This window comes from Mytilus galloprovincialis, chromosome 3 (assembly GCF_965363235.1).
Source record: "Mytilus galloprovincialis chromosome 3, xbMytGall1.hap1.1, whole genome shotgun sequence".
NCBI classification, from domain to species: domain Eukaryota; kingdom Metazoa; phylum Mollusca; class Bivalvia; order Mytilida; family Mytilidae; genus Mytilus; species Mytilus galloprovincialis.
The window spans coordinates 27,147,551-27,170,522 of NC_134840.1; the positions used below are offsets into that span (position 1 = coordinate 27,147,551).

The window sequence follows — 22,972 nt, forward strand, 5'->3', positions numbered from 1 at the left end:
AGACCATCCTAAGACATGTCTTAGTCCTAGAACAGCTTCGTTGACATTGACACGGCCCCAGATCTTATTAACTTAGTAAATGTATACACATACTAAAGTATGAATAGAATTCGTTCCTTTACTACCGTTATCAAAACATTATGGCCAAATTGTCATTTTGAATATACTCCAAAAAGAAGCACTGAAAACTTGTTTCACCATCCTTTGCCTTAACAATAATTATTATTTTTAACTTCCGAGTCCCATGCATATAAATAACAATGAGGAAAACCCATACCATATAGTCGGCTACAAAGGCCCAGACATGATAAAGCGAATCAATTCAAACGATGACAAACTAACGTTTTGATTTATAACAAAGCAATCTACGAAAAACAAATATAACAGACATGAAATAATAACAACCACTGAATTACAGGCTTCTAACTTGTGACTGGCACACATGAAATATGGAGGGGTTAAACATGCTTATATGCGCTCAACCCTCCCCTTACCTTGGGATAGAGATGTAAAAGCACAATATAAGAACAAACTGTAACAAAAGATGCAATTTGGGTATCGGAATGTATAACTACTAGGCACAAAAACTAAGAACATAAGAACAAAAGACACAAAGTACAAAAAAAGAGTTCTCGCAGTTTACCATTTTTACATAAGGAAATGCCTGTATCAATTCAGGAAAGTGGCAGTTGTTTTCAATTCGTGTAATGTGTTTGAGCTTTTAATTTTGCTATTTGAGCCTAAGTCCCACTAGACCACGATCGCACCATGATCACCGCGTTCTTAAATTTATTCAGATCGTGGTGAGGTCGCGGTATGAGCGGCATGAAAATGTTAATTTTTGTTGTTTTCACGATGATACTACGTCCTCATAACGCTTCTACAACGATCCCGCTACGATTAAACCACGTTCTCAAAACGCTCTTTCTACGATTACCATGTTCCTACTACGCTCATCACGTTCTTACTACGACCATACCACGAGTTATCCTATTGCAACTCGATCTTACCACGCTTCTACTGCGATTATAGCACGTTCTTACCCCGATTATAATGACGTTGCGCACGATGTTGGTAAACGACGATTAAAATAAGTCGATTTCGACGATTTCAAATAAAGTGTCAGGCGTTCAAGCATATTATAACTGATGAGGTCAATTCACTATTGTGAATTTGGTAACCGATTTCGGTTTGTCTGAAAAAATGCATAGTTTTTTAAATAAAACTCAAAGTGGTCGTATAGATATTTTTTTAATTAATATTCATCAGTCATTTGATTATTTTCCTTTCGGCAGCACTTCGCTTAAATGAATCCGATACATTGTTTCCAAATTTACACAGATTTATTTTTAATATAAATTAGATTTTGAATTAATATTCTCCAATTGTTGGCATATTAAATATACATTTGTACATACTCATGTTGTTGCATTTCTTCCCGCTTCCGTTTCCTTTCTATATTTTATCATTTCCCATTGCTTTCTTTGTAGCAAAATATTTAGGAAGTTAACAATTCGGGATTTATATTTGTTATAATTGCCAGCAATGGGTGTTCTCTATTTTATTTTATAAACAAACAAACAAATATACATGTTTCTTTTGACGATTTAAAACTTGCAGCGAGACAATGTTCCTTAAGTTCGAATTAAACTGGAAACAAATAATTACTTTATAAAATAAAAAAAAAATCAATTACGTTTTGCGAACGTTGGGACAAACCAGCTATACTTTTTAATACGATATAAAAACCTTGTTGCATACAGCTAGGTTCACACTGCCGATCAGATCAACTCAATCAAGCCCGATCAAGACAAATTACGTGATCGAGATACTGGTCGGACTCAATCGACAAGGATGTTCGGGATAGTCTACCCTACTCGTCATCGATCTGACTTTCTACCCGAGAGTTTTTGACATGTCAAAAACAATCGAGTTAGAACCGAGAAAAAAGTCACTCGAGAAGAGATCGAGAATTCGTCGAGTAGCAGTTGAATTAATCGGGAAAGGATCGTGTAGAGATCGAGTCTGGTCGGAATACATTAATTTTACCGATCAGTACTCGATCATTTCGACCTTTGCTCGACTAATGTCCGATCATTTCTAGATTAACTCGACCAATGTCCGATCGCTTCAAGATCACTGCGACTTCTATATTTATTTTATCCCAGACCAACTCGATCAATACCCGATCCCTTCGCGACCACATTCGACCACTCTTTTATCTCTACTCGCCCATACACGAGAACACATGACTGCTACACGATTCTCTAAAATTGTGTGCAGATCTGATTAACTCTCTTATCTCTGCCTCCGCAAAAATATATTCGCAACATCATATTTAACTGTTCAAAAATTCGGCCTCTATGTACGGTACGTGTCTTTACTTTTGCAAGGAGATGTAACTTTTTAAAAGAGAGTCAAAAGACACCAAAGGAACAAGCCATAGCAAAAAACGAAAACCGACGAGAAGACAAACAGCGGTTTACATAACATAGAAAACTAAAAACTTAGCAACACATAACCCAACAAAAACCTGGGATGAACTCAGGTGTTCCGGAAGGGAAGAAGTCCAAATTAGAAACAAACAAACTAAACCTTGGGAGCTTTTATAATTTACTACGTTCATACTATACGACCATCATGCTCATTGTCATTTTCACATGAAATATATAAAAGCTCTACAGATTTTGTTTGTACGAATTTTGAACCTCTTGTCATTTTATCCAACGGCTCAATCATAATCATGCTGGAAACATCTGTGTCATCCCTGCTATCGTTCACTAAAACATCGTCATTTGAGCTTGATGGACCACCAATAGGTTGTGATTCAGGTTGCATTGGTCGGTCCGACATCTCTGCTAGATCAGGATTTGTTACTATCAGAGCTCCCTTTGCCTCAACGTCTACTCCTACCACCACGCCCACGTGTTCTGGTAGATTTTGGTGGCATGACTGCTGTTTCCGATAAATCTACGTATTAATCAGAAATATAAGGAATGGGACAGTATTTATATGGAATGCGATGTTGATGTTATTTCTGAGAACGTAGTAAGATCGCGGTATGAACGTAGTATAATCGTGGTAAGAACGTGCTATAAGCGCTATAAGCGCAGGAGAAGTGTGGTAAGATCGGATAACTCGTGTTATGGTCATAGTGAGAACGTACTGAGCGTAGTAAGATCATGATAATCGTAGAAAAAGCGTGGTGAGAACGTGATATAATCCTAACGGGATTGTTGTAGTAGCGTAATGAGGACGTAGTAGCATCGTGAAAGCAAGGAAAATTTAAATGTTCATGCCGCTCATACCGCGACCTCACCACGATCTGAATTTATTTTATATCGCGGTGAGCGTGGTGTGATCCGACGTGGTCTAGTGGGACTGGGTTTTAAGGGATTCTCCGTTTTGCATTTTCCTTGAAGTTCCGTATTTTTGTTATTTTACTACTTTTTACTGAAGTAAAGATCAAAGCAAATTATAACTAATAAAAAAAACCTTTTCTCCCAAGACTAAAGTATCAAGCAGTACATTCAACGGACTTAGCGTCAAGACATCATAACGATCAGAAAAAACGTAGATCTACGTCCTTGTGCAAAACCTGATTATCGGTAATCAATATCGACATTTTATTCGTAAACATTTGACTTTTACGTTTAGATATGCTCGACTATTTGAAAGAATCCCTTTTAAACATGTTATGTATACACAAGTAAAACACGAGATCTTACACTTAGAAGTTATTTAGTACACAGACATACATTTTTGTTTTATACTTTTAGTAAATAAAGACTTACTATTAGTATGTCTACGCACTGATTGTTGATTGTCTGGTATCCTTTCAAAATTTCGAAATGGAAAGCCGGTGTAAGAAGTCGACGTGATCTTGCCCATTTGGACCCTCCTGCTATTAGCAAGCCTTCACCAAGCCATGGAATCAGAGTTCTGTATGTTGGTCCGTGACCAACAGGTTTTGGTTCTTAATAATATTAAAACAGTTTAACTGGTATACAAAACAGAACATGCATTCCTAAAAATGTCTCGTCCAGAGTAATCAACTGTGAAAATTTTTTATCGACAAAATAATGCTATAACAATGAAAATATGCATGATTTTTTGTTTTTATTTGATTAATAAAGTTTGAAATTTCCATAGTTTATTTCTGGTTTTTTGTTGTTGGCAAGGTTCGTGTTGTTCAATCTTGAGTTTGTCTGTGTAGTGTATAGTTAACTGAAGTTTGTCTGTTCGTTTTGTTACTATAGTCTTGGTGTTGTCTGCTCTAATCTTATGGTTTTTGAATGCTCCTGTAGGTAACTTTTCTCCTTGTTATTTGATATTTTTAGTAAAAGATACAAGACTCATGCACAATTAAAGGTATAAGCTGTCATTGAAATGTATCTTCCTTTTAGAAGAACAATAGTCCAAAATATATCCAAATCTACTGTGTTATACTGTATTATCTATATGAACTTGTGACATATATCTCACATATTTTTTTATTCATGTGTTTCAACTCATTCATTTTGCTCTAAAAAGTTGTGCTCTTTTCTTATTTATCATTTTTTTTTCTCTCCATGCGATTAATTAAGATATGCAATTTATAATTAGAAAATTTTAAATAAAAACAATTTTCTCCGAAAAGACCAGACCGTTGCTGAAAGAAATAAATACAAAAATAATAGGAATACAACATATCGTACAACGGAATAAAATAGCACTATCCCCCAAAAAAGAAAACCAATGATGAAATATGATTTTCAAGAAAAGAATGGAGATATTGCAATCTTTCAGTTCGAAAATCCGGCTGTTTAACTGCTCTATGGTCGGGTTGTTGTCCTTTTGACACATTCCCCGTGTCCATTCTTAATTTTAATTGGTGTTCTGCTATGGATGCTGTGTCTTTATCCGTAAAAAGCTTCCCTTATTTTGAAAATTTCCATAGAGTTTAAGAAAGCGAATGGTAACTGGAAAACCTTAAACCACTGTGACAATCGTAAATATTTACGACGCTCATGGAATGTAGGCTCGATTTATCTTGCCCGTGCAATTGTTTTCTCAGGCATAACAAAATTAGAATACATATATTAGGAATACGAGAATATAATAAAAAAAAGCAGATAAAAGTACAAAGAATCATACATACCTGCGGTCTTAAGCAATACCTTTACCGAATCTGGATGTACCAATGATACAACTGGTGTAAATGGTCCAAACCACACACGGTAGAACTTCGGAAATCTTCGTGTCAGAGTATTTATCTGATTAACGTCTACGCTATCATTTTTGACATACTGTTATAAAGAAAAGAAAAACATATTACCTTTTGACAGAAATAAATTATTAAATATCATCAGTATATTATATATGATCATTATGGCATATTAATTTTATATAAAGTGAAGTGAGTTAGTATCTCCTAAAGCGAATATGAGAGCTGTTGCTCAGTATACCTCTACCTTTTCGTATAATCTTATCAAACGGAAGGGGTTTTATCCATCAACGGGTATATACTTTAAACAGATGTAATGTTAGCATCAGTGTGTTGGTGGTGTATACCACAGGGTAATATCATGCGTCTAGTGTATGGGACTGTCCCTTATGGATGTCTTATGCCGCTGGCTAGCAATTTATTGTGAAAAGAAAGCCGAGTGTGTAAGCCTTTCCTGCCAGTACATAGCCTCTGTATTATCAAGACTCCAGCAGAATCCTCCTCGCGGTAACACATGGATACTGATTACTTAGTTAGTCAGGCTAATCTGTTGGAGATCTCGGAGTAGCAAGGACCCTAGAGATGCAGTGTGTAGGCCCATCGGTGTGTGGATACGCCCTAGCACTCATCAACCTTGCCCCAGTTATGGGAAAGTAAACGGTCAGATAGAGGTCGTAGTCAGGGATGACTATCTATCTAGGAGAGACAACTCTGAATTGAAACATGGGTAGATCATGACTCATAGTCGGGGACGACAACTGATCTAAAGGAAGAGAACCTGGAAAGAAAATCTCCTGGTCCTCCAGGTTGGGGGTTGAGCACAAGACCAACTATCTCGTCTCGCAAAAAAACAAACAGTTACGGAAACAAGGACAAGAAACTTAACTCGTCTCGGACACTCGGAATACCAGCAATCACATGCAAGTATGAATGGTGCCAGTGAAAGCCAAGAGGAAGCTAGCAGCAGGAATGGTATTCTGAACACGAGAACAAAACTGAAGGTAGGATGTTGGAATGTTCGTACAATGTATGAAACAGGAAAACAAGCACAAATTTTAAATGAAATGAAAAATTATAAGCTCCACTTACTAGGCATTAGTGAATGTAGATAGACAGGTTGTGGAAAGTCTATAGCAAGATCAGGAGAAACAATCATACATTCTGGAAGGACAGACAACAAGCATCAACAAGGTGTTGCTATAATTATGAACAAACAAACAACAAAATCACTTATTGAGTACAATCCTGTAAATGAAAGAATTATAAGAGCCCGTTTCCATGCAAAGAAAGGCAAAGTAACTTTTATTCAGTGCTATGCACCAACAAATGAAGCGGAAGAGGAAGTAAAAACTGAATTCTATAACACCTTGCAAGCTGAGATCAGAAAAGTACCAACACATGATTTGACAATTGTAATGGGCGATTTAAATGCAAAGGTTGGCAACGATAATACAGGAAATGAAAGAGTAATGGGTAAATATGGATGTGGGCAAATGAATGAAAATGGAGAACTTCTGGTTGACTTTTGTGGAATTAACAACTTAGTAATTGGTGGAACCATCTTCCCACACAAAGACATTCACAAGCTAACTTGGAACTCACCAAATGGAAGAGACAAAAATCAAATAGAACACATTATGATCAATGGAAAATGGAAAAGATCCTTACAAGATGTCAGAGTAAAGAGAGGAGCTGACATTGCAAGTGATCGCTTTCTAATAACAGCCAACATAAAGTTGAAACTTAAAAAGATGTCTTCACCAACAACCATTAAAAGAAAATTTGATATAAATAAATTGCAAGACACCAAAGTAAAACAAGAATTTAACCTGCAGATAAAGAACAGATTTCAGGTCCTAGAAGACACAATAGAAGAAACATCAGAACCAGCATCGATAAACAACAAATGGCTAAAAGTAGAAGAAATATACAAAGAAACCAGTGAAAAAGTTCTTGGCTATAAAAGACAAATACATAAAGAATGGATTACACAAGGAACATGGAAATTGATTGATGAAAGAAAAGAAATAAACAACAAACTCTGTCAGACTTATTCAGAAAGAATAAAAGATAAGCTGAGGAAGGAATACTCAGAATGCAATAAGAAAGTGAAGAAAGCAACACGAAGTGACAAAAGAAAGTATACAGAAGACCTTGCAAAAGAAGCAGAAGATGCTGCATCCAACCAGAGAATGGGACAGGTTTACCAAGTTGTAAAACAGCTATGCAACAAGAAAACTAATAAGAGCATGCCAATTAAAGACAAACAAAACAACACATTATCATCCGAAAAAGAACAAAAGGAAAGATGGAAAGAACATTTTCAAGAAGTTCTCAATAGAAAAGAACCAGAAAATACAGTTAGCATCGATATCACAGAAACACCATTAGAATTAGATATAGATCTTTATGCGCCAACCAAACTAGAAATCCAGAGAGCACTAAAAAGTTTAAGGAATAGAAAGGCACCAGGCATTGACCAATTAAATGCTGAACTCTTTAAAGCTGATGTTAAGCAAACATCAGATATCCTTTACCCAGTTTTTAAAGAAATTTGGGAGAGCAACATCATACCAGACAACTGGTCCGAAGGTGACATCATAAGGATACCAAAGAAAGGTGATCTTACCAATTGCAATAACTGGAGAGGTATCACTCTTCTCTCTATTCCTAGCAAAGTATTTTGCAAAATCCTAATTTCACGAATTAAAACAGCTATAGACAGAACACTGCGACAGGAACAGGCAGGTTTTAGACAAGGACGAAGCTGTATAGACCACATATTTGTCCTCAGAAACATCCTGGAACAATGTACAGAATGGCAAAGAAAAATAATCATCAACTTTGTAGATTTTGAAAAGGCTTTTGACAGCTTACACAGACAGGGATTATGGACCATCTTAAAAAGCTATGGAATTCCTGAAAAAATAATACAACTCATCAAAGCCTTCTACGACAACTTTAAATGCACTGTAGACTCTGACCAAGACACTAGTTTTTTGGTAAAATCTGGAGTGAGACAAGGATGTGTGATGTCATCTCTCTTGTTTATCATTGCAGTCGACTGGGTGATGAAATCAACAATGTCAATGCAAATACCAACAACGGAATAAGGTGGACACTCACTTCAAACCTAGAGGATATAGACTATGCAGATGATCTAGCATTAGTATCCCATACTGAAAATCAAATGAAAGAAAAAACGGAGAGATTAGAACAGAATGCCAGAATGATTGGTCTGAAAATCAACTCTAAGAAAACACAAATAATGACAGTAAACATGCTTAATACACCAGACATCAAAGTAAATGGAGAACAACTGGAATTGGTACAGTCCTTCACTTACCTAGGTAGTGTTGTAACATCAGAAGGTGGAGCTGAACAGGACATCAAAACTAGAATTGGCAAGGCAAGATCAGCCTTTCACAGACTAAGAAACATCTGGAAAACACCATCAATCAGAAAAAAGACCAAACTGAAAATCTATAACAGCTGTGTAACATCAGTTTTACTTTACGGAGCTGAATGCTGGAGAATGACCGAAAAAGACATTAACAGGTTATCCAGCTTTCATAACACCTGCCTACGTAGAATCATGAAGATATACTGGCCAAACAAAATAACAAATGAAGATCTTCATAAGAAAACAAAAAGCCAAGATATTGAAACCACTCTGCTACAGAAAAGATGGAGATGGCTTGGTCATGTCCTAAGAAAACCACAAGGAGACATGACCAAAGTTGCATTAAGATGGACACCAGAGGGAAAAAGGAAAAGAGGACGACCAAAAACAACATGGCGTAGAACAATAGAAACAGAGATGAAAGAGAGAGGTTACACCTGGGGAACTATTGAGAAAAAAGCAGAAAACAGAGAGGAGTGGCGGCAACTTGTCCTTGCCCTATGTGCCAAAAGGCATAACAAGGACTAAGTAAGTAAGTAATGTTAGCATCACTATCTCTCATATTTCTTGGTTTAGATATATCGATTAACATAGAAAGTATTATAATGACGTTGCGCACGATGTTGGTACTACTTAGCGTTTCACGACGTTCCTCAAAATAAGGCGATTTCGACGATTTCAAAGAAAGTTTCAGGCGATGAAGCATATGATTGATGAGGTCAATTTGCTGTTGTGAATTTAATAACCGATTTCGATTTGTCTGAAAAAAATGTATATAATTAAGAATGGAAACGGGGAATGTGTCAAAGAGACAACAACCCGACCATAGAACAGACAACAGCAGAAGGTCACCAATAGGTCTTCAATACAGCGAGAAATTCCCGCACCGGAGGCGTCCTTCAGCTGGCCCCTTAATAAATATATAGTTTTACAAATAAAGCTCAAAGTGGTCGTATAGATAGTTTTAATAATGAATATTCATTTACAGAAGTTGCCAGTCTTTCGAGGCCATAATTGATAATTTTCCTTTCGGCAGCAGTTCGTATTCTGAATGAATCCGATACATTAATTCCCAAATGTACACAGATTTAATTTTGATATAAATTAGATTTGGAATTCATATTCTCCTATTTTTTGCATAATTATGTATACATTTGTACATACTCCTTAAACATTTGTTGCATTTCTTCCCGTTTCCGTTTCCTTTCTATAAAATCCTTTACCGCCGAGTTTTATTTTCTATGATCTAACTATGCTTATTTGATAGACAGCTGGTTAAAAACTATAATTTTAAAGAAAATACAGCGTTTTTTTCGATGGGACAAGATGGCCATACTTTTTGAAGTCACGAACCAGGAGAAAAGTAATAAAACTATCAAAATATAATAAATATTTTTCCTCTCAGCTTTTTCAATTTCACGGTATAAATGCCCAAACCCTAAATACACTTACCTTGCATATGCTTGGACATTTTACAGATCATTTACAAAAATAACATTTTCAGGATTACGGTTTCAGCTATACTGATTTTGCTTTAACACGCGAACAACTATAACAATAGCAATATTCTTGTGAAGTTCTACGATGATCGGAGAAAAAAAACCGTAGGAAACAAAATGAAACGTTGGACATTACGTGTTTGCGTAAAAATGGGATAATATATATTAAGTGTTATAATTCCAGGTATTTTAAATTTCTGTTCCTCTTTTTCATTTTATGCTAATCTATAGCAAAATGGAATTGGTACCAAAATCGTGTGCAACGTCATTAGATTTTACAAGAGAGACGGACATTGTACTCCACTGTTAATTTTCCTTTGTGATATTCGGTTTTTAGACGTGCACATTTCCGTGCAACTGGTATGGTATACATGTATGTGTCTAATGTTTGACATTTCATTGAATTTAACCTGTATGATCACTGAACAATTGTGAAGTCGGGAGATTCATTATTTCCAACTATTTAAACATTTACTTTTACCAAATATATAATTATAGATACAAATATTTGTTTTGACGTTTGTAGTTGTAACTTGAAGATATTTATTTGGAATATTGTATATGTCGGCACTAACGTAAAATTCTGATCTGATGAGTCTCTAGTCCTTTCCAAATTAAATTTTACAGTTTGTTTTTACACCATCGATCGTCTTAGGTTTGTATGGTGTATAATTGGTACCAATGCCCAAGGTTAAGGGATGTCACTAATGTAAGCCCCGCCCAATCTTTATGTGACTTATCCAAGCCAGGAACATGTAGTCACATTTTTTATTCTTTGTTGTAGACTATATATATCTCCATATTTTTTTAATGGGCTGTATATCCTGAGCAAAATCTACAACCTTTTTAAACTACAAATTACGGTTCCAACATACAACAAGTGAACAGGGTCTAAATACTAGTAATTTAATTCGAGGTGTTTAAGGTTTGTGTTGTCGGTTTAATACATATCAGCGGAGTTAGATTATGCTTCTTTTTCTTTCATTGGTTTATATCCACTGGGGTAAAGCTGATGACCGTAACTGCATTCACGGTCATCCCAAGATGTCGGATGAAAAATTAGGTCAGTTTCTGTATTGTCTGTTAAAGTGTTTCTATACCATTTTCTTTACAAATCATACACTGAAACGATGTAAATTTATAAAAGAATCACTCGAAAATCACTAATTACTTCCGAGAAATGTGCATGAAACGGGAAAATCGATTTAAAAAAATCGTTAAGATGACCGTAAATCATAATCCAAATATTTTCAAGATGACCGTAACATAAAACAAGGATGACCGTGATTGGTAAAAAGATGACCGTAACTTGTAAAGGATGACCGTAAATTGCATTTTACTCGTAAACAATGAAATATTTATTGATATCGACGTTAAAATTTTAACACAAATTGACAGCGATACGACGAAAATTTGAAGAAACATGAATGTGTCCCTAGTACACGGATGCCTCATCTACACTATCATTTTCTATGTTTAGTGGACTATGAAAATGGGATAAAACTGTAATTTGGCATTAGAATTAAAAAGATCATACCATAGGGGAAAATGTGTACTAAGTTTCAATTTTATTTAACTTGAAGCTGGACAAACGGACAAACAAACAGACGAACGGACGAACGTACGCACAGACCAGAAAAACATATTGCCAATAAATGGAGCATTAAAAACATTAATAATACATACGAATATTTGGTAATCGAGCCCATGTGTATGGTTCCAGAGGAAGCAGATTAAAATCTTAATTTGTCTTGATATATGCAGGCGGAAACACTTTTGAAATAGAACAAAAGAATCGAAGCTCTGTGTTTATCGAGAAAGCGATAAATGTTAACTGTAATGTTTGATATAGTAACAAAATTTTAAAAAGTTAATAGAAACAAATAAAACGACAATTTTCTTATTTTAAAAACACCATTTGCATAAGTTTTCAATGTATCTATTACATAGTAATGCAAAACAATAAGATATCAAGTCGACGACATGGTTCTTATCGGGGCCTTTTATAGCTGACTATGCAGTATGGACTTTGCTCATTGTTGAAGGCCTTACGGTTACCTATAGTTGTTAATGTTTGTGTCATTTTGGTCTTTTCTGGATAGTTGTCTCATTGCAAATAATAACACATCTTCTTTTTTATATATAGTATCTATAAGTTGGATGTAGAAAATGCATAACCTCCGATTTTTTTTTATCACGGACGGAGAACATATCAATCTTTTAGTTCAGAAATTTTCGTGTCTGTCCTTCCATTATGTGAATAAAGAAAAAATTCCCCAAAACAGGTAACGATTGTATCGAAACGAGAAAAATCGAGTGCACCTTTTTATGTTAGGGCATGTTTGGGGTGTATATTTTGTCTTTAAAACGTACAAAGCAAGAGTATTGACAACATTCCGCCTTGTGATACGCTTTTCGTACAATACTATTTTAAGGATCTACTTTGCTGGAGCTCACCTTCACTAGTTTATTCGAATGATATTTTCAAAATGTTTCTGTTATTTTATTTGCATGACAAAATGAAACACGATATAATATCAATGGTTGTACATGCCAATTTTTGGCATTTTTAAAAATGTGTATTTATTATATGTCTTTTAAAGGAATCCCAGAAACAAAAAAAAAAATCTTTTGTCGAGCAGTTGAAGGCTGTGCACCGCATTTTTTTCATTATGCTTGTAAGGTGTCATTTTATCGCGCTTTTGTAGCATTTTTTCCCTTCCTGTTCATTTGAATGTCTTTTGTCAAATTCATTTTAAAAATTAAACCCTCTACTGTAAAAAAGATACATATGGTAATCTTTGCATTTGAAGCACGTCTTATTTTCTTCTACCTATAGGATAAAACTCTCATATTTATATGTGTATACCAACACGATTAATCATTTGATATAAAAAGATAGTTGTATAAATACGGATATTTCTTAGAATTGAGGGTCATCCTTTAAAAGTTACGGTCATCATTTACAAATTACGGTCATCTTAAAAGCAGTTACGGTTAGCCTTGTTATGAATCTCTGATTCTGTTACGGTCATCTCGATTGTGATTTACGGTCATCTTGGCGATTTTTTCAAATCGAATTTCCCGTTTCATGCACATTTCTCGGAAGTAATTAGTGATTTCCGAGTGATTCTTTTATAAATTTACATCGTTTCAATGTATGATTTGTAAAGAAAATGATATAGAAACACTTTAACAGACAATACAGAAAATGACCTAATTTTTCATCCGACATCTTGGGATGACCGTGAATGCAGTTACGGTCATCAGCTTTACCCCAGTGATATCGGTGTCCTTTAGTCCTTTTTCTCAATGCCAAAATTTTCGGGTGGACTGGATTAATCAAGTTTTTCACCAGGAAAAATTGGCATGATCCAAGTTTCCCTCTACTGGCCTGGGTTAATAACACCTTGGAAATTTTGATAAATATAAAAATAAAAGACTACATAAAACGAGCAAAAACAGTTATAACACTTTAACCTATGTCAGTTTTACACTGCTTTAGCTGTTTGAGATGAAAGCCAAAACCTTCATTTGACCCCTATGGTCTATTTTTAGAAACTGTCGCTATGTTTTTAATTGGATGAAATACAACCAATTATACATTTGATACCCTATGGAACTTTCTATTAAAGGTTTTGAGTATTAGATATTTGATAAAAAAGTAATTAGACTTTTACAAAAATGTTAGATAAAAGCTTGACTTATTAAGGTCTTTCCTCTTCCCGAGGAAAGACCTTATTGTTTTTCTAATGTTTTTTTAAGGTCTTTCCCCTACATGGGAAAGACCTTATTGTTTTTCTCCTGTTTTTTTTTTTTTTTTTTTTTTTTTTTTCATCCAGCATTTGTTTAACATGGCCTCCCCTTGTTTCTATTGGAGTTATCAAGACCAAATATGGACCATTGGTAGACCTCATCATGAAGTATTACTAGATGAGGCTGTGTAGGATTTCATCATCCCCTTTAGAAGTTATCTCCCTTTTATTGGGTTTTTTCGACATGGTCCCCCCTCGTTGTTTTTGAAGATATCATGACCTTATTTAGACAATAGTTAAATCTCATCATGATGTGTTACCATATGAGGCTGCTAAGGATTTCATCATTCTCTATGAGAGTTATGTCCCCTTAAAGCAATTTCTTTCATTTACATTTTTCTCAAAAAGTATTCAAGATAGAATCCATTTGAAAACGGCAACATGTACAAGACCAGATGGCAATGTTAATTTACATATACAATCATTTTGTTGTTAACCCTTATAAGGAGTTATTCCCCTTGAAAAAATATACACAATTTTTGAAAAATTGTATCTCGAGAACCGGAAGTCGCGAAGACTTGGGACCTACACCAATAATCTTAAGTTCATGTGACCTTTAATTTGCACCCAAGGTCAAAGGTCACCGAGTTCAAAAAAAAAATTACGCTGCAATTTCAAGCTTTCAAATTAAGAAAACGATAAGAGTTTGCTGCATACTTACAGCGTATAAAATGTTCCTCTCGACCAGCTCTACATTTAATACACTGAGCTCAAAAGTGTCCGACTGTCTGTTCAAAAGTTACGAGGTGATGATTCTTAAAAGTATAGTATTGTGTGTATATCTTTTTAAAGGTAACAGATATCAACCTACTATAAACTGTAAAGATGATCAGTAGTTTAAGACCTTCAATTTGAGGTCAATGTCGGGTCATGATGAAATTTCACCTTGACCTTCACATTATACTATGACCTTGACCTTGTGATATTTAAAAGGTCAAGTGGTCCTGAGTTGAATGGTGATAGTGCTATGTCTCTACGACTTCCGATTCTCAAGTTTTGTATTGCATCATATATTTGATGATTAATTGTGACCTTGGTGAACTTTGAAATTGTCCCAATTCTTTTTCTATAATGTTGTCTTTCAACTGTAGATCATTTATCATTTAACAGATTTGAGATATCTATTGTCGTTTTAGAGATAATGCAGTTTGAAGTTTTGCGAGCGGAGGCATGTATTTCTGAATCATCAAGAGCTTACCACTTAAAATGTTATAGAAATTGAAGAGGTTGACATAGTTATATGTTTGACCAAATACCAAAAACATTCCATGGAAAAAAACACCAAAAAATCAATTTGAAATTTTCAAGTTTTGCATTGACTTTGTAAGTTTCATAACTTCTATTTATATAGTTGATATTGCATCATTATTTGCACTTTGGCAAATGGGGTCATCTGATATATCAAATTGAAGGTCTTAATAAACTCTACTTAAAAATGAAAATTTTAAACCCCCTTTTCATCCCAGGGGGATGGGTGGGGTCATTTAGTGCAAAAATTCAAATTTCTCAGATGGTAAGGTTGTCGCATATCAAATGAAAGAACATAAAGCGTACATTTCAAATTTCAAATTGACATCTTCCAAAAATGGGTTGGATGGGGTCATTGAGTGCAAAAAATAAATGTTCTTTTAAGGTAGGGTTGTTGTATATCAAATGAAAGGTCATGATGTGTACATTTGAAATATCAAATTCCCGACCTCCAAAAATTAGTTGGATAGGGTAATTAAGTGCAAAAATCAAACTTTCTAGCACATGGTGTTGTCGCATATCAAATGAAAGCTCATCTTCTCTGTTCCATATTTCATATAATTCCGATCTCAAGAATGTAGGCGGGTGAGGTCATTAAGTGTAAAAAACGAAAAGTTTCAGAAGGTATACTTGTCGTATATCAAACGAAAGGTCTTACAAAGTACAATACGAAAACATCATTTTTACAGGAAAGACCTTTCAATTGTTTTACAAACAATTGAGATACTAGTTTTTCTTTTTTTTCTTCCAGCATTTGTTTGGCTCGCCCTCCTACCGCTTCTATTGGAGTTATCAATACCAAAATTAAACCATCGATAGAGCTCAACATGAACTTTTACCAGATGAACTTTTGTAGGATTTCACCTTCCCCTTAAGAAGTAATCTCCCTTTTATTGATTTTTTTCAACATGGTCCCCCCAAAATGTGTTAAAAGATATCATGACTTTATTTTAACAATAGGTAGATCTCATCATGATGTATTACCATATGAGGCTGCATAGGATTTCATCATCTACTTTGAGAGTTATATCCCCTTGAAGCAATTTCTTTCATTTGCATTTTTTTCAAAAAGTATTAGAGATAGAATTGAATTGAAAGTGACAGCATGTATTAGAACAGATGACAATGTTTATAAACATAAACAATTAATTTGTTATTAACCCTTATTAGGAGTTATTTCCCTTTAAAAATTAAAAATATTTTTTCAAAAATTTATATTCGAGAATCGAAAGTCATAGAGACTTGTAACCTTCACCAATAATCTTAAATTCATATGACCTTTAATATGCACCCAAGGTCAAAGGTCACCGAGTGCAATTTCAAGCTTACATATTAGGAAAACGATAAGACTTTCCTGCATACATACAGCGTATAAAATGTTCTTCTCGACGAGCTCTACATTTTATACAATAAGCCCAAAAATGTCCGACCGTCTGTTCAAAAGTTACAACGGGATGATTCTTAAAAGTAAAGTATTGTGTGTATATCTTTTTAAAGTTACAGATATCAACCTACTATAAACTGCAAAGATGATCAGTAATTCCAGACCTTCAATTTGAGGTCAATGTCAGGTCATGATGAAATTTCACCTTGACCTTCACATTATGCTGTGACCTTGACCTTGTGATATTTGAAAGGTCAAGTGGTCCTGAGTTGAATGGTGATAGTCCCATGTCTCAACGACTTCCGGTTCTCAAGTTTGGTATTGCATCATATATTTGATGATTAATTGTGACCTTGGTGAACTTTAAAATTGTCCCAATTCTTTTTCTATAATGTTGTCCTTTAACTGTAGATCATTTACCATTTAATAGATTTGAGATATCTATTGTCGTTTTAGAGATAATGCAGTTTGAAATTTTGCGAGCGGCGGCATGTATTTCTGAATTAACAACAGCTTACCACTTAAAATGTTTAAGAAATTAAAGAGGTTAACATAGTTATATGTTTGAACAAATATCAAAAACATTCCATTGAAAAAAACACCAAAAAAATCAATTTGAAATTTTCATGTTTTGCATTGACTTTGTAAGTTTCATAACTTCTATTTATAACGTTGATATTGCATCATTTTTGGCACTTTGTCAAATGGGGTCATCTGATATATCAAATTGAAGGTCTCAATAAACTCTACTTAAAAATGAAAATTTTAAACCTCTTTTTCATCCCAGGTGGAAGGGTGGGGTCATTTAGTGCAAAATTCAGATTTCTCAGATGGTAAGGTTGTCGCATATCAAATGAAAGAACATAAAGCGTACATTTCAAATTTCAAATTGACGTCCCCCAAAAATTGGTTGGATGGGGTTATTGAGTGCAAAAAACAAATTTCTTTTACGAAAGGGTTGTTGTATATCAAATGAAAGGTCATGATGTGTACATTTGAAATATCAAATTCCCAACCTTCAAAAATTGGTTGGATGGGGCTATTAAGTGCAAAAATCAAACTTTTTAGAACATGGCGTTGTCGCATATCAAATGAAAGCTCATCTACCCTGTGTTACATATATCATACTTCCGATCTCAAAAATGTAGGCGGATGAGGTCATTAAGTATAAAGAGCGAAAAGTTTCAAAAGGTATGCTTGTCGTATATCAAACGAAAGGTCGTACAAAGAACATTACGAAAACATCACTTTTACAGGAAAGACCTTTCAATTGTTTTACAAACAATTGAGATACTAGTGTTTTTTTTTCTTTTTTTTTCCTTCCAGCATTTGGTTGGCACGCCCTCCTACCGCTTCTATTGGAGTTATCATTACCAAATTTGAACCATCGATAGACCTCATCATGAACTTTTACCAGATGAACTTTTGTAGGATTTCATCATCCCCTTTAGAAGTTATCTCCCTTTTATTGATTTTTTTCAACATGGTCCCCCCTAAATGTTTTAAAAGATATCATGACCTTATTTAGACAATAGGTAGATATTATCATGATTTATTACCATATGAGGCTGCATAGGATTTCATCATCCCCTTTGAGAGTTATATCCCCTTGAAGCAATTTCTTTTATTTGTATTTTTCTTTAAAAGTATTAGAGATAGAATCGATTTGAAAATGGCAGCATATACAAGAACAGATGGCAATGTTTATAAACATAAACAATTAATTTGTTACTAAGCCTTATAAGGAGTTATTTCCCTTTAAAAATTATAAATATTTTTTGAAAAGTTCTATTTCGAGAACCAGAAGTCATAGAGATTTGGAACCTTCACCAATATTCTTAAATTCATATGACCTTTAATATGCACCTAAGGTCAAAGGTCACCGAGTGCAAAAAATTACGCTGCAATTTCAAGCTTACATATTAGGAAAACGATAAGACTTTGCTGCATACATACAGTGCATAAAATGTTCTTCTCGACGAGCTCTACATTGTATACAATAAGCCCAAAAATGTCCGACCGTCTGTTCAAAAGTTACAACGGGATGATTCTCAAAAGTAAAGTATTGTGTGTATATCTTTTTAAATGTAACAGATATCAACCTACTATAAAGTGCAAAGATGATCAGTAATTCAAGACATTCAATTTGAGGTCAATGTCAGGTCATGATGAAATTTCACCTTGACCTTCACAGTATACAATGACCTTGACCTTGTGATAGTTGAAAGGTTAGGTGGTCCTGAGTTGAATGGTGATAGTCCCATGTCTCTACGACTTCCGGTTCTTAAGTTTAGTATTGCATCATATATTTGATGATTAATTGTGACCTTGGTGAACTTTAAAATTGTCCCAATTCTTTGTCTATAATGTTGTCCTTCAACTGTAGATGATTTATCATTTAACAGATTTGAGATATCTATTGTCGTTTAAGAGATAATGCAGTTTGAAGTTTTGCGAGCGGAGGCATGTATTTCTGAATCAACAACAGCTTACCACTTAAAATGTTTTAGAAATTGAAGAGGTTAATATAGTTATATGTTTGCCCAAATACAAAAAAAACATTCCATGGAAAATAACGCCAAAAATTCAATTTGAAATTTTCAAGTTTTGCATTGACTTTGTAAGTTTCATAACTTCTATTTATATAGTTGATATTGCATCATTATTTGCACTTTGTCAAATGGGGTCATCTGATATATCAAATTGAAGGTCTTAATAAAGTCTACTTAAAAAGGAAAATTTTAAACCCCCTTTTCATCACAGGGGGACGGGTGGGGTCATTTAGTGCAAAATTCAGATTTCTCAGATGGTAAGGTTGTCGCATATCAAATGAAAGAACATAAAGCGTACATTTCAAATTTCAAATTGACGTCTCCCAAAAATGGGTTGGATGGGGTTATTGAGTGCAAAAAATAAATTTTCTTTTAAGATATGGTTGTTGTATATCAAATGAAAGGTCATGATGTGTACATTTGAAATATCAAATTCCCGACCTCCAAAAATTAGTTGGATAGGGTTATTAAGTGCAAAAATCAAACTTTCTAGAATATGGCGTTGTCGCAATCTACTCTATGTTCCATATATTGTAATTCCGATCTCAAAAATGTAGGCGGATGAGGTCATTAAGGGTTAAAAGCGAAAAGTTTCAGAAGGTATGCTTGTCGTATATCAAACGAAAGGTCGTACAAAGTACATTACGAAAACATCACTTTTACAGGAAAGACCTTTCAATTGTTTTACAAACAATTGAGATACTAGTTTATAATAGATCTTACTTAACTGAACATTTATTGCCATTTATACTTCCTCCTCTATCTATAATATTAAAGAAATAGCCAAAAACAGTTAAATTTAATAAAAATAAACTATTCCCAACAGTAGCCCAACAATGGGTTGTCGAACTTGTCTTAAAATTTATAACAGATTGACCATGACCCATTTATCACTTCAATTCCCTCTCAATTTTGCTCTAACTGCTGTAGGTTTTTTTTAGATTTAGGCAAAAAAAAAAAAAAAATGATTTGGTCCCCTATGTTCTATTTTTAGCCATGGTGGCCATGTTTGTTGATGGATCAAAACTTCGAATTGTTTCAGAGGACAAGTTTTTAAATGTTACAAATTGTGTAAATTGTCTTTAAGGGGCAATAAGTCCTTAAGGGGTCAACTGACAATTTTGGTCTTTTCGTATATCTTACTTTGCTTAGCAATTTTTCTGTTTAAAGCTTATCTTTATCTATAATAATATTCAAGATACTTACCGAAAACTGTACACTTTCCTTAAGGATGTTCGCTAAGTACTCTCTTTCAAAATAACAAGCTTTTTAGTATACAAATAAAGGATCTAAATAAGCAGAAAAAGATGAAGGGTCAGTGCGCTTTCGAGAGATATATAAGCCATTTAGAATTTGGCGGGAAATTATTCATTTCCTTAAAATTACCAATCATTGGCAGCAATCCAACAACAGGTTGTTAGTATCATCTGCTTTCACGGCTGATAGAGCTTGACCTTATGAACATGTTTACCCTTCTTTAGATCTGATCTTAAAAAACTACATCTCACTCTATCTTCTATTTTTAGCCATGGCGGCTTTTTTAGTTGTTGTTGATGAAACAGAAAATAAAATACAAACTTTTTTCTAAATATCAAAAGGATCATTCTGCTTAAATGTGGTTAGAATTGGCGGAGAAGATATCTCAAATAGTTGACACTGGACGGACGACGACGGAAGCCAAATGATGGAAAAAGCTTAAATTTTCTTTCAGGAAAGGTAAGCTTAAAAGATAACATAGGTGTAGTGAAAATTCGACATTTTTTTTTAAATAACATATTCAATCATGTAACACACCGGCAGTATAGCATACTTTATTTAACACTATCAATAACCTTGACATATAAAGCCCCGGTCACAACAGATCGTACGACAAAGTCGTGGAAAATCTATAAAATAGTTGTCGTGCAAAATATCAAAAAAATATTTCGAATGGTCACATCAGCTACGACATGTCCACGATGGTTCCACGACAGGTACAGTAAGGAAGAAAATAAATGTAATTGTACTGTCGTGGGTTTGTCTCAAGTGAGTCGTGCGATAGTCGTGCAACAGTAGTACGACAGTCTTCAGTTGTTTGGGGCCATTTTTTTTTTTTAGGTTTTCATGTCATGGGATGCGCGTGTTATTGTCGTGCCACTGTCGAACGACTGTCGCAAGACTGTAAAAAAGTGTTGCACAACAGTCGTGGGTCACTCGCGCGTTGGACTCCGAACTACTAGTATATAAAAAAGGCCCGATTTGTTGCGTGCCATTTGCCATTTGCTTACAATATTGTTCAGTGTCATTATAAGTTCGGTCCAAATAAACGACTTTTTCGTATTAGTTTATATTATAATTGTTCAGCGAATTCAAACCAGGATGCCCCAGAAAAAAAATAATAACAAAAGATAGGTGGTAGCAGAAAACGTGGATGATGTTGACCAGACAAAGGACCCCCTACCACAAGCTGAGACAAATGACGATTCGGAAACAGCTGGAGACGACCCTGCTGATAATATCGTCAGTGTGACGGGGGACGGGGAGGAGATTACGGACATTCCCGCCGAATTGTATTTTTCTATATAAAACAAAAATGTGTTGCATGACGAACGTACCACTGTCTTACGACAGACAATCAATGTTGTGCGAGCGTCTTTTTATCGTGTCACTGTCTTGTGGCTGTCATGAGAGTGTCTTACCACAGTCGTGAGATTGTCGTACGATAGTTGTGACTTGTGCAACAATGGAACGATTCTTTTTTTTATCAAAATGGTTTATTTTGGTACCCACGACAATGTGTTTATCGCAGTCGCATGACTGTGGTAAAACACTCTCACGACAGCCACTAGACATTGACACGATAAAAAATCGTAGAGCAAAAAAGTTGCATGTTCAATTTTCGTCCCACGACACACGACAACGCCACGATGCTGAAAATATCGTGCGACTGTCGTACGATGATCACAGATGACCCGCTATTTGACCAAATTTTATGTCGTGGCGCTGCATAGATGTGTCGTGGGTTCGTTGTGACCAGGGCTCAACTTATCGGAGATATACATGTTTACATACCAGATGAAGGTTACCACGGATCCAATGTTTTTGTTTCGTGCTGTATCCAGGCAAAGCATCGAAAAAATGTCGCATTCGTTGAAATTTTATTAAATATCGAATCACAACAAAGAAAATGTACACAGTAATTCCAAAAAAGGCTGTTGAATAAATAGATCCTGACAAAAAGCTTATGTTCGCCATGTTCAGTTTAAGTGTATACCAAGGTTAGTGCGACCTCATTATAGGTAGTTTCCCACAGTGTGATAAGTTAAAAATAACATTACAATTTAACGCTCAGTGCTTTATGTAGAATTTCAATAATGCGTGGTCATTACTGATCATGAGGGTCATTAATCCATAATGATTATCAAATAAACAGTATATTTATTTGTGAATGAATTTGCGTGATTACTCATAGATTCTTCTTAATTATCTTTTGTTTAATTATGGTCTTACTTTACAAAGTCTTGCCGTTGGATATACTGGTAATTGATGTACCCTATATTTGACCTTCATCACTGTCAGTAATGTTGACCTGCGATAACAGCATTACTGTACAACTTGATTATATACATGTACAAAACTCTTTACTATTTATCAGTTGTTTTACTTTCTTTATTAATCTTTGTTTGTTTGTTTGTTTTTCATATTTTTGCATGACATGTTTATTATTGTTTAAGTGTCCTTGACATTATTTCACAGAGCTGAACAATTAAATACAGTCGGAAACCCGGTTGAAATAGAACAAAAGAATAGAAGCTCTTTGTTGGAGAAGGCGATAAATGTTTACTGTCATGTTTACTATAGTAACAACATTTTTAAAAGTCGATAG

At 34.7% G+C, this 22,972-nt stretch overlaps 1 protein-coding gene across 1 annotated transcript in view; it reads right to left on the reverse strand.

Annotated features, from left to right (window-relative positions):
- LOC143067585 (leukotriene-B4 omega-hydroxylase 3-like) overlaps positions 1-22,386 on the reverse strand; it is a 40,048-nt gene extending 17,662 nt beyond the window's left edge. Inside the window, exons 1-3 of the mRNA XM_076240933.1 lie at positions 22,159-22,386; positions 5,141-5,288; positions 3,795-3,976 (exon numbers count right to left, since the gene is read on the reverse strand). Of these exons, the coding sequence (XP_076097048.1) occupies positions 3,795-3,976; positions 5,141-5,288; positions 22,159-22,341 (513 nt within the window). The 5' untranslated portion in view covers positions 22,342-22,386. The remainder of the gene's footprint in view (positions 1-3,794; positions 3,977-5,140; positions 5,289-22,158) is intronic.
- Positions 22,387-22,972: the final 586 nt, after the last annotated feature.